This window comes from Arvicanthis niloticus, chromosome 15 (assembly GCF_011762505.2).
Source record: "Arvicanthis niloticus isolate mArvNil1 chromosome 15, mArvNil1.pat.X, whole genome shotgun sequence".
NCBI lineage: Eukaryota > Metazoa > Chordata > Mammalia > Rodentia > Muridae > Arvicanthis > Arvicanthis niloticus.
Window position 1 is genome coordinate 12,061,352 of NC_047672.1, and position 12,038 is coordinate 12,073,389.

At 48.4% G+C, this 12,038-nt stretch overlaps 1 protein-coding gene across 1 annotated transcript; it reads left to right on the forward strand.

The window, feature by feature from the left end:
• The first annotated feature begins 1,826 nt into the window (after positions 1-1,826).
• On the forward strand, positions 1,827-7,781 carry Hoxa13 (homeobox A13). Its single transcript, XM_034519631.2, has 2 exons — positions 1,827-2,807; positions 3,549-7,781. Exons 1-2 carry the CDS (start codon positions 1,892-1,894, stop codon positions 3,791-3,793), a joined length of 1,161 nt encoding a protein of 386 aa, XP_034375522.1. The 5' UTR covers positions 1,827-1,891; the 3' UTR covers positions 3,794-7,781.
• The last annotated feature ends 4,257 nt before the right edge of the window (positions 7,782-12,038 follow it).

A 12,038-nucleotide genomic window follows, 5' to 3' on the forward strand; every position in this document is an offset into this window, starting at 1 on the left:
CTCCAAAGTAACACAGAAATTAAGTCTTCACAGAGGTTGGTGCCTTAGTCTGCAAATGGCCAGTCAGTAAGAAGGTAAACTGGGGGCAAATCAATATTTACCCAGGACTGCTAAAGTCAGGAGGGAAAGGACACACTGGGTGTGGGAGAGAATTGGGTGTGGGGATCAGGGAAGGTTTTATTGGGCGACGCTTAATGTTAGTCAGAACAAACCCAGAATCCGGGCAGATAAAAGCCCGAGCCTCGCCTTACTGGTCCCAGTCTTGCCAGAAGCCCAGGGGGCTTACAGAGCAGCAGATGAATTGGGTGGCATGTGTGATGCTCTTGCTTAGGGCTAAGTCTACAAGCTGGGACCAGAGGACAGGTCCAAGCCTGGCTACCTACCAGAGCATTTGCCCAAAGACAGTTCAGAACTCTTGCCAGCTTATATATTCCAGAATGCACCCACTTTCACTTTGACCGTTTGTTCCCCTCTGGACATCTGACCAGTTCACAGTTGCACAATCAGAAATGGATGTGGTCCTAAGGAGGCAGGGTCCCCAGAATCCTTTACCAAAACACTGCACCTAAACGTGGCTCTTCCAATACAAACACCCCACCGAGCTCCCAGGTACAGAGGCTGGCTCTCCGGTACCTTGAACCCACTACAGGCTGAGCTCCTACTAGGAGGAAAACCATGGACCGATTTCAAAGATCCTCTTTCTCTTTTCCCAAAATGGATTGCAACTGGATTTCCAGGTGTCTGATGTGTCCTGTCCAACTCAGGGTCTATGGAGTGGTTTGTAGGAAGTCCCAGAACTGTGGCTGGCGTTCCAGCCAGCAGCCCAGCTGGGGCCTGTTCTTCTTAAACCCCTTCAGGAAAAGGCAGCCGGACTCATGAGACAAGAGCATGAGTGAATAGCGCTTTCTTCATCTGAAATCCTCTGCGGACCAGAAAGAATAGTTGCTGCTGCATCGGAATGAATAGCAAGCTGTATATACAAGTTGGACAGTGTGGCTCTCTCTCTCTCTCTCTCTCTCTCTCTCTCTCTCTCTCTCTCTCTCTCTCGTGTGTGTGTGTGTGTGTGTGTGTGTGTGCAAATTTGCGCTCGCGTGTATGAGAAGAGTAGAGAGATACAATTAGTTGTTCTAATAGTCTGAGTCTGTAGGCCTAATTGAAATTATCCTCTGGAGCCTGAGAACAAGGAAGGAGCTCCTAAATGCAGCCCAAGCTTCCCAGAGAAATGTCCTGGGACCCTTGCGCCAGACTTCTCCTGGAACCAACAGGAAACAAACGCCCTGCCCTTGTTCCCCAGGGGTGGGGAGTCAAATCTCCGCGAGGTGAAAGCTCCGACATCCTTGGTAGGATCTAGCTGTAGAAAGAGGTATCCATCCCTGGAAAGAAAACAGTCCCAGAGGTCCCTAAAACACACCAGGCCATCCTGGGACAGTCCAAGGCAAAGGCAAACCCTCATTCCTGGTCACTGGAGAATTTACCTGACTTGTCCTCACGACCTCAGGTCGCACCCCAACCGCTTACGGCCCCCTCCCAACCTCCGCGCCAGACTCAGGAAAGGATCGGGTCCCTGTGTTCCCCGCCCCACCCGCCCAAGCCCCCCGCCTCCTCCGTGGGTGACTGCTGCGCGGCCGCGCGGCGGGACTTAGAGCTGGCGCAGAGGACCGCGCGGGCGGCGGCGGGGACGGCGGGCCCAGCGCGGAGCCGAGCCGGAGCCTCCCGCTTTGCATACGCCGGGGGCGGGCCGGGGGCGGGCCAATGGGCGGCCGCCTGGCGCGACCCCGCAGGGCGCGACCCGCCCCCCTCGCTCGGGCCCCGGCCCCGCGCGGCGCGCTCTTCACTTCTTGGGGGCTTTTTAAAACAGCGCCACTGGGGTCTTCTCCATGCGGCTCGGGCTATGACAGCCTCCGTGCTCCTCCACCCCCGCTGGATTGAGCCCACCGTCATGTTCCTCTACGACAACGGCGGCGGCCTGGTGGCCGACGAGCTCAACAAGAACATGGAAGGGGCGGCGGCGGCGGCAGCGGCGGCGGCCGCGGCGGCGGCGGCGGGAGCTGGGGGCGGGGGCTTCCCCCACCCGGCTGCCGCGGCCGCGGGGGGCAACTTCTCGGTGGCCGCAGCCGCCGCCGCCGCCGCCGCCGCCGCGGCCAACCAGTGCCGCAACCTGATGGCGCATCCCGCACCCCTGGCGCCGGGCGCCGCGGCCGCGTACAGCAGCGCCCCGGGGGAGGCGCCCCCGTCCGCCGCCGCCGCCGCTGCCGCCGCTGCTGCCGCCGCCGCTGCCGCCGCTGCCGCGTCGTCGTCGGGAGGGCCCGGGCCGGCGGGGCCCGCGGGTGCCGAGGCCGCCAAGCAGTGCAGTCCCTGCTCGGCGGCGGCACAGAGCTCGTCGGGGCCCGCGGCGCTGCCCTACGGCTACTTCGGCAGCGGCTACTACCCGTGCGCCCGCATGGGCCCGCACCCCAACGCCATCAAGTCGTGCGCGCAGCCTGCCTCGGCTGCCGCCGCCTTCGCCGACAAGTATATGGACACCGCCGGCCCCGCGGCCGAGGAGTTCAGCTCCCGCGCCAAGGAGTTTGCTTTCTACCACCAGGGCTACGCAGCCGGGCCTTACCACCACCACCAGCCCGTGCCCGGCTACCTGGATATGCCAGTGGTTCCGGGGCTCGGGGGTCCTGGCGAGTCGCGCCACGAGCCTCTGGGGCTTCCCATGGAAAGCTATCAGCCCTGGGCTCTGCCCAACGGCTGGAACGGCCAAATGTACTGCCCCAAAGAGCAGACGCAGCCTCCCCACCTCTGGAAGTCCACTCTGCCCGGTAAATGGCGCCCCCTTTCCAGCCTGGGTCTTTCAGCTTTTCTCCAGCTTCTCCTCGGCTCGCACCCCGGGGTCACTCGGGTGTTCCCCCTTGCACTCTCCCTGGCCTGGCTTGCCCTAGCAATTCTGCACCCCTGGGAGCCCGATCCCCGGCTGGCTGGCGCTGTCTGTCCGCCCTGCCCTAAGTTGAGTTGGCCCCCGGCCCTCCTTCGGTAAGGGGTGGCTGGGAGGGAGCTTGTGGGGTTCCAACCCCGGCAGCCCCTTTCTCCCTGTGTGCCCCACCCTCCCAAGCCCTTGACATTGACTCCAAGATGGGAAATAGACTTGATCTTGAGCTCACCAAATTGTCCCTGATGGTTCTCTGGGGAAAAAAAAAAAAAAAAAAAAAAAAAAAAAGGCTTCGTTGGAGAAGCATAGAATGATAGAATGTTGGGACTTGGGGCAAGCTGAGCCCAGCTCTACAGAAGTGTTGGTGTGTGCCCTGCTGAGGGCTAAGGTGTGGACCGCTGTTCATGCAGAATGAGCCGATTGGGGTGGTCACTGGAACTCTGAGCGATTTCATTTTAATACACAACTAACCATACCCCTACTAACGCTCCAGACTTTGGCAGAAGGCTGGATTGTACAGCGCTGGCAAAGAGCAATCAGGCATTGCGAGGCCGGGCCCCTCACACTGAGCTGTCGCCTGTGTTCTGGCTCAGGTCGGCTCCCAGAGTAACTTGCCTTCTTCCTTATCTTACAGACGTCGTGTCCCATCCTTCAGACGCCAGCTCTTATAGGAGGGGGAGAAAGAAGCGGGTGCCTTACACTAAGGTGCAGTTGAAAGAACTCGAACGGGAATATGCTACGAACAAATTCATTACCAAGGACAAACGGAGGAGGATATCAGCCACAACGAACCTCTCTGAGAGGCAGGTCACAATCTGGTTCCAGAACAGGAGGGTCAAAGAGAAAAAAGTCATCAATAAACTCAAGACCACTAGTTAATGGATTAAAAGGTGGAGCAGAGGGCAGCTTGAAGAAACGCTTAAGGACTTGTTTCTTTGCCCAGATAATAAAAATGCGTAATAATAACTGAAGAACCGGATAGAGAGACACTGACGTTTTGCTCTCCCAAGGGGACTCTCTCTTGAACGGAATCTACAATTTAACAAAACAAAACAAAAACCTTAAGAAATGGTAAAGACTGCCAGTTCTCCCGACAATCCCACCAGACCGTTAAGTGACAAACTCTAGAGTCAACTCATCAGCCCCTAAAAACACACAATTTCAGATAAATTATGAATTTGCTCAAATCTTGTAAGTATTTATGTGACCATTATATTTTAGGACACTGTGTTAGACGGTAATTTGGAAACTGGTTACAGAAACAAAGGCTGTTTCCACGCCGCCCGTCCAGCACCAGCCCCTTTGCATGTTCAGTGCCTGCTCAGGTAAACCTTATTGAAATTCCTACCATTGTTCCTTTTGAAAAAAAAAAAAATGTTTCATGTATAGGCTTAGAAGGGGGAAAGGCACTGAAATTTTTATTTGAACTATTGCTAAAAAGGGAGGCAAGAGAGAGTGCTCATCCAAGGATCTATTGTTTTGATAGTAAATATGGCCAGCTAAACCCTTGAGGCTACAAGAGAACCCTGTGGGGGTAAAGAACTTCTGGAAATACCTTTCAATTACTTACAACAAACATGTTGTATTAACCCACCGTCAGAGATGTTTCCACAGGATTTGTTGTAATTTTTGAAGTGTTTAATCTCATTAGATAATCCGAAGAATTCACTTTATGCCCCATCTCCTGGAAGGTCCTACCCTAACGTGGATTTCTATTAAAACACTCTTTCTTTAAATTTGTTTTAAATTGGCATTTTCCAATACTTGTTAAACATTTGGCTAGAGATATCATTTTACCTTTTTACTTAAAAAAAAAAAAAAAACTCGAAATGGAAACCCATTCTCCCAAAATATTTAGATGTCTACATTCTATATTTTAATTTACTAAGAAATTAGTATTTTTTTCTTGTTTATTGTGTTAGGAGACTGCAGTAGAAAGTCTAAGATTCATCTTCACAGCACATTTTTTAATCAAGCAGTAATTTCAATTCACACATTCATTTTGTTCATATTCACTATAAATGCTATCTTGTAAATAAAGACATTCAGCACACTGTGAAAATGTATTTGTGCACCTGCTTTTTTAAATACTTCCACTAAAAATGAGAATTAGATCTGTAGATAGTGTTATTAACTCTGTTAATAAAATAATCACTGCCATTAAAATCTGAAGGAAACACTCGAGTTACTTTTTCTATGCGGAACTTGCACTGCACACACATACACACACACACTCACACACACACAAAAAAACCACGAACAAGCAGGTTTGTCTTATACAAGCCCAGGACCATTCTTTTCTATTATTATTCAGGTTTTTTTTTTTCTAAAATTTTTATGAGAAAGGGGAAGAATTCTCACATAACTAAAAGCCTACAAGTGAAAAGGTTTTGAGGAGATGAAAGTGTCAGGTATTCTGAAAGGGAGAGAAAGGAAAGGAGGGAGAGATAGTGTAAGTTCCCAGGCTCCCTGTGGCAAATGAAAACCAGTTGTTGAGTATCCGCAATGCCTAGCCTGTCGTATTTTAAAATCTGCTCTTAAGTCTGCATGTGACTGAAAGGACAGGTTTTTGGTATTTGTTGAAATGACAGGACTAGGAAAGGCCTTAAACCTTGACCTTGACGAAAAAAGACAATTTGTGACCTTGACTTTTGACAGCTCGTGAATTGGCCTCAGCCAGATTCGTAGATCAAGGGCGCCACCTCGTGTTGACAAGCTTCCTTGTACTTCCTCGGCTTCAAGGGAATTGAGCTTTTACTTGACTTGTTTTAAAGATTTAGTAGTCATAATTTTTTTGCTCCAAAAGGAGAAGATTTGAATATATGTAAATTATACATGTGCTTGTATATATGTTAATATATAATATATGTTTATACATGTATTTGCATATCAGTGTTTTGTGCGTGTGTGTATATAATTGTAGAATTTGTACAGATATAGTATTATTAATTGTTGATGACTGAAGACACTGTAATTCAAGGCGATTTCTAGAGTTGGGATACAAAGTGCTCCTCACGCAGTGAATTTTGTCTCCTTTCTTTAATGTCCAACTTTCATCTGTCCTCACAGTGGTTTTGCTGTGCATCAGATTTCTCCAGATCTGTTTTAAAGCTGTGCGTGCTTGTTACAGTCCAAGAGGTGTTCTTAAATAACCGTTCTTTTCTGGCCCTCACCCTTCAAGGTGGTCTGTGACCTTAATTAGAACTATCTGGGAATCTTTACGGCAAATTAAAAAGTTTCACATACTTTCCTAACTCTAGAGTTCTAGAGTTACATTTCAGAAATTCAAAGCAATCCACCTCTCTAAGGAGTCAGTAGGAGAACTTAAATATTTTATCTACAAAATGATCACAATATGGATGCAGAAGGAAAATTATTCTGGGACAGCTCAAAGCTGATTGTTGCCCCATGGAGGTGTGCAATCTTATATTGATGCTTGTCCACCTACCATTTGTTTTGTAAGAGAAATAAACATACTTAATATCAATAACCACCATCAAAACTATATTAACAATCAGTATTATAAATATTGTTTATTGACCCCCAGCAGCACAAGAGATACTGTGTTCAGAGTCATAAATAATACAATATGTTTATGTATTTAATATACAAGTGGGATAATGTGGGTTTTCGGTTTTGTTTTTTCTTTTTGTCAAATCCTCTGTGCACGCACATACACATATTAAAATGTTGAAGGAACCAGTAGCTTTGGAATTTGGATTTTCAACTGCAGGTTAATTCTTACTTTTATGTCAGGGGAAAATAATAGTGAATGGGAGAACTGAATTTATCATTTTCTGGAAAAATATTGTCTCGTTACAATCCCAGATGATGGAAACATCTCCGGCCTTGCCTGAAGACTTATAAAGAGTTGAAGAAAAGAAGACCTTCTTTATGTCTTTCTAGATGAAGAATTATGGAAAAAATATAAAACTGCTTAAACAAAGAATGGCCCTGAAACATGAGTGTCAGGCGGTCTTGTAAAGTGTAAATTTTTTGCTACCCTGAGGATTGTCAACCATTCGTGAAAACACATGAAAATACTACTTGAGACGCAGCAGCCTGCACCTTGTATTACAGCCTCATTTCCAAATGAACTACCAGCAAGCAACGTTAATGACTTCTCCAAAATGTTGAAAGTATTGGAAATTCCCTTCTGAGTTGGATCAGACACTGTTTATGAACTGCTCCAAATAGGACTCTTCTGTTGATGGGAGATATTTTTCTTTGTAAGAAATCTTCTACACCTACGGCCTAGGAAAGAAGCTAGCAACAGCACTGCAGATGGAATACTGCCCCTTTCGAAAGCCACCACTATTGCAGGAGTTCTGGGTAAAGTCTCAGACTCTCTCTCTCTCTCTCTCTCTCTCTCTCTCTCTCTCTCTCTCTCTCTCCAGAAGATGTCAGGGTGCCCCTCCCTTTAGTTCTGACATGGTTGTTGACAGTGCCAATCTCAGCTAGCTCCCTTCTTATTTAAAATGAACATGGACATGGATTTACAGATTAGTTGAGGTGGTTATGGATTATAATGACTTCTTAGATTTTTAATTTTTTTTATTATTGTTGATGGTGGTGTTTTATTTTGTCTTGTTTTCTTAGATACAGTTTCCCTGTCCTGGAACTCACTCTGTAGACCAGGCTGGCCTCGAACTCACAAATTCACCTGCCTAGTCTCCAGAGTGCTGGGATTAAAGATGTATGCTACCATGCCTGGAGACTTTTTCATTTTTAAATAGGAACCAGCCTAAAACTTTTTACACAAGACAGTCAGGAGAACATTGGCCTCCTCCTGGGAAAAACAAAAACAAAAAACAATAAAACACAGAAATAAGAATACAGAGACTGATCCATGAATAATGATGTTGAAAACCTCATTCAAGTATTTTTTTTCTGAAAAAGGAAACTTCCTGAATAAAAATTATAAACATGGAACTTTAAAAAAAAAAAAAAACCGACCTTTTCCATCTGCTCCCAATACTGTCAGATTTATTAAGTAACTTTAAGTGGACGGTTGTAAAACGTCACTATGCATTTCACTAAGTATTTACGCCTGATGCCGAACCGAGGCCAATCTTTTTTTTTTTTTTAATTAATGTAAGATTTTAAAAACAAACGAACTTAGAGACAAAAGGGGAAATATTCATTTAAAAATACTCAACCTAATTTAAATGTTTTGTTAGAGATTCACCCGAAGGCAGTGAAATTCAGCTAAGTATGATGTATTTGTGTCCGAATAATAGCCAGATTATAGATAAGTACGGATTGCTCGATGCTGAGTGTTTGGGCCGGTGAAGACGCAGCATCTCCAGCATCTCGTTTCCTCTCAGTGAATTCCGGGGGTTAGGAGCTGTGAGGAACGTTGCCCTGGACTACTAATCCCCTGATGGGGGTCCATAGGCGCCCTTCTGGGCTTGTGAACCTCACAGAAGAGACTCTAGGGGGTTGCTGATTTATGTGCATTCCTTTAAACTTGATCGAATGCAAGGCAGCAGCCCGAGACCTGGAGAATCAGAGAAATGTGCAGCGAGTTGCTTGCATCCCATTTTTCATAAGCAAAGATGCGGCCCTATCCAAAAGGCCGGGCGAGATTTATGCCTGCCTGGGTTTTAGACAGGCACGCTGATTAAGATTTCATCTGCTCCGCCGCCGGGTAAATAAAATCGGGCTTCGTTCTTTATGAAAATTACTACTCAGTTCTCACGCATCTTCCGAGAGCCGACGAATGCCTGAGAGTTGCCTGCTCTTTAAAATGTTATTATAAAAGAAAGGTGATGCTTGCGCAGAAAAAAAATTCCAACGAGAAAGCAGCCAAGGCCTTGCCACAGTCCATTTCGTTTCTATCCGGCTCTGCTGCAGAGCTGAACCCACACGGCAGAAATAATTTCATCGGTGTCTAAGATCTTTAAACTTCTGTGAGCCGTCGAGAGGCTCAGGCCTACCCAGGTGCAAGGGTGTGGGCAAGTGAGAGCAACGTAGCCGTGGACTCAGAGGGCTGCCGGTGTCGCGCCTATTGGGGACAAGACACCCCTGCTCAAGATGGAGGCCCGGAACTTGCCCTGGCCCACCCGGCTCCGACGGCAAGAGGGCGGCAGACAGAAGGACAGAAGAGCCGCAGGATCGCGGCGGAGGTCGCGATGGTAGCTCGTGCTACGTGGACACAGGAGGGCCGCGGACACGCGCTGTGAGCCGCCCGGAGTCTCGGGCTGACGTCACTGCAGGCCTCGCAGGCCTCCCCGGGCTCCAGGCACTATTTGCTGAAGACAGGCGACCGAGGCGAAGGTTTTGTGAGGGTGCCCCCTTCTCCGCCCCGCCCCTCCGTCCCCAGGAGAATAATCGGGTATTTAATCTCTCCTGGCCTTAATTCTTGGCTGCGTGGAAGGTGGTTTTGCAACGGGAAATAAAACTTGACAGGAGCATTTTCTCGAAAAGGGGTTTTTGAGACGGGCTGAAAAGACACCGCGTGTTGCTGTCCCCAACACTTAAGCCTTGGGAGCCTGGAGCGGAGGGAAAGGAACCAAGGAGAGCCAGGCGCGGGCTCCACCTGGACAGGGAAACAGCCTCTGGACGCGCGGTCCCCCGAGCATCTGCCGCCTGAAGCCTGAGGACGAGGACAGAACCCGGCGCTCCGGAGCTTAGCACCGCCCGGGCCTGCCTGGCACCGTGTAACACCCAATGGCTGGCCGAGGGCAGCTGGGATCTAGAAAGAGGAGAGGGCCTCGGAAAGCCAGGTTTAGCCCTGACTTCTGTCCTGGGGAGGGGGGCTAGGTAGGTGGCGAAAGCTTGCTTGGGGCTTTGTTTCTTGGCCAAGAACGTGTGATCCCGCAAGGAAACACGAGGGGGAAATGGAGGTGAGACGCCCAGTGTGCGTGGATTGTCTGGGCTGTTATTGGGTGGCAGAGGCTGGAGACAGCCGAAGCTGGAGTCCTCCACCCGCTCTTCGCTCTTCGCACCGTAAAGGTCAAGTCCTCGGCGCCACCGCCTTCTTCACGGTCAGGGCCGCCTGAGAAAGAAGCCGCCACGACTACAGAAAAGCACAGGACACATACTTGGCCAGGCCATCACTCTTGCTGCAAGCGGGTCCTGGCCCTGGCAGCCTGAGCACCGAGGCAAGATTCTTTTTTACTTTTCAAATTCCTTTATCCCCACCCTCCTTTGAAAGAAAGGAGTCTTTGAAGTTAGGGATAGCCCAAGCTATGCCTTTATCCTGGAAAGGCAGAAATTGCCCCTGCAAGGGAGATTTCTGAGCCCGCGGGGGCCTATCCAGGGCAAGAGTGAGCTTATACAGGCCCAGAAATAGACCTTAGCTGAACCGAAGTTCTGGTCGGATAGAAACAGCGGCTCAGCCGCCCTGGCGGCTGGGATTCGGATATGAAAATAAAGATTCTGTTGGGGTCATCCAATCCAGCTTCAGGTCTTTGGTGAGCCCCTTAATGCCCTTCTACCTAAATCTACTTTAAAGGAGGTGGACAATGTAAAACTTTAAAGGGGGTGCCAATGTAAAACCCCTTGATTCCTGCCGCCTCTCCCCCAACCCCTCATTGTGCTCCACGGGACAGAGAATTCCTCTATGTCTGCCAGCAGCAGGTCAGAGCGTCAGACCCAGCAGTAAACACACAGCTTAAGACTAGCTGGTCACTGACTCTAACACTCAAAGTGAATCAAAAGAGAGCCTCAAATTATCCTTTCGTTTTTTTCAAGAAAAAAAAAAAAAAAAAAAAAAAAAAAAAAAAAAAAAAGCCGGGCTTTTCCCCCAGAGCTGCGGTAAGAAGATACATCTGGAAGGGTAGCACAGAATAGATACCATGGCAGAATTGCCTGGCAAGGTGAATGGAGGGCGGCTCCTAGAACAGGGATTCTCCTGCAGGCTTGGGTAGACATGGAGGCGCTTCTTGGATTTTTAATGTAACCTGCCACCAGCAGTGAGCAGAGGTAGAGCTGTTCTAGGAGATATTTGTAATTCAGGGACACCCCCCCCCCCCCCAGGATGTCTTCAAAGCCTCAGTCTAGAGACTGAGCCCAGAGACCAGGGCCAACCTTCTGGCTGTGCTCCTTTGTCCTCTTTGTGAGTGAAGACACACTCAGCTGAGGAGACCACCCCCCTTTAGGCCGAAGCTGCTGTGTGTGTGGGGGGGGGGGGGGGAGAGTGGATATAAAGAATATAAGAAGATGGCTATTGAGAACTGGGGTTTTCACCGTTCAAAGTTTCCCTCCCCCACCCCACTCCAACCCACTCTATAGGAAAAAAAACAAATCTTCTCTAATGAGTCAGCAATCATAAACATAAAAATAGTGCTCAAATAAACCCTTCCTCCTCCCATCAACTTGAAACTCACCAAACTAAATGATAACCAGATTGTTTAGGCAATGGAGACCCTAAGCTGAGCTCGGTGCTCTACCCTCCCGTGACCAGAAAGATATGGACATGCTCAGATATCTAGGGGCAAGGGAGAATAATTGGACCCACTCGTTAGGCTAAGAATCAACTGTTGAGGTCAAGTTCAAGGTATTATTACCTGTTCTCTTTCTGTAGAGAGCAGGTAGGCCAGCTCTGGAGAGAGCTGATTCCTTGACAAAAAAAAAAAAAAAAAAAAAAAAAAAAAAAAAATACAAATTAACCCCTGTCTCCACCTACTAGCGATAATGGGAATCCCCTGATATTTTGCCTAAGTATAAAGTGATGGATTGGCTATAATCTGCCAGTAAGCCATTCTCTAAAGACAAGTACTTGGAGATCTTTGGGACATTCCATGCAATTTATGTCCTTAGCTTGCCACTCTGGAGGAGAGACACACTCCAAAGACACATCCTACTTTGAAGGAGATAGTACCTAAATGGAGCTCAGGCTTCCAGTCACTGGGAGAGTTCTGGTTCTGTAGTTACTTAGCCAATGCTCCTCGCCAGTCAGTTCTCACACCTGTGTACAATATGGCCACCAGATAGATAGGTACCAGTTTTCTGTTCAGCTTTATAAACATAATGTAATATTTTGGAACAGAGGAAAAGGAAGGCTTGGGCCAGCAGCAAGAGGCAAAATATTTATGGTGCTTTGAAAATATTTATGGTGCCCCTGAAAAACAACTCTAGATGTTTGAGAGCCATAACTGGTCAGTAGGGTGAGTCCAAC

Excerpts from the sequence above, each read along its gene's own strand:
- Hoxa13 (XM_034519631.2), top strand. The coding sequence starts at position 1,892 with ATGACAGCCTCCGTGCTCCTCCACCCCCGCTGGATTGAGCCCACCGTC. Across the intron at positions 2,808-3,548 it reads CTGGAAGTCCACTCTGCCCG|ACGTCGTGTCCCATCCTTCA; the intron begins GTAAATGGCGCC and ends CTTATCTTACAG.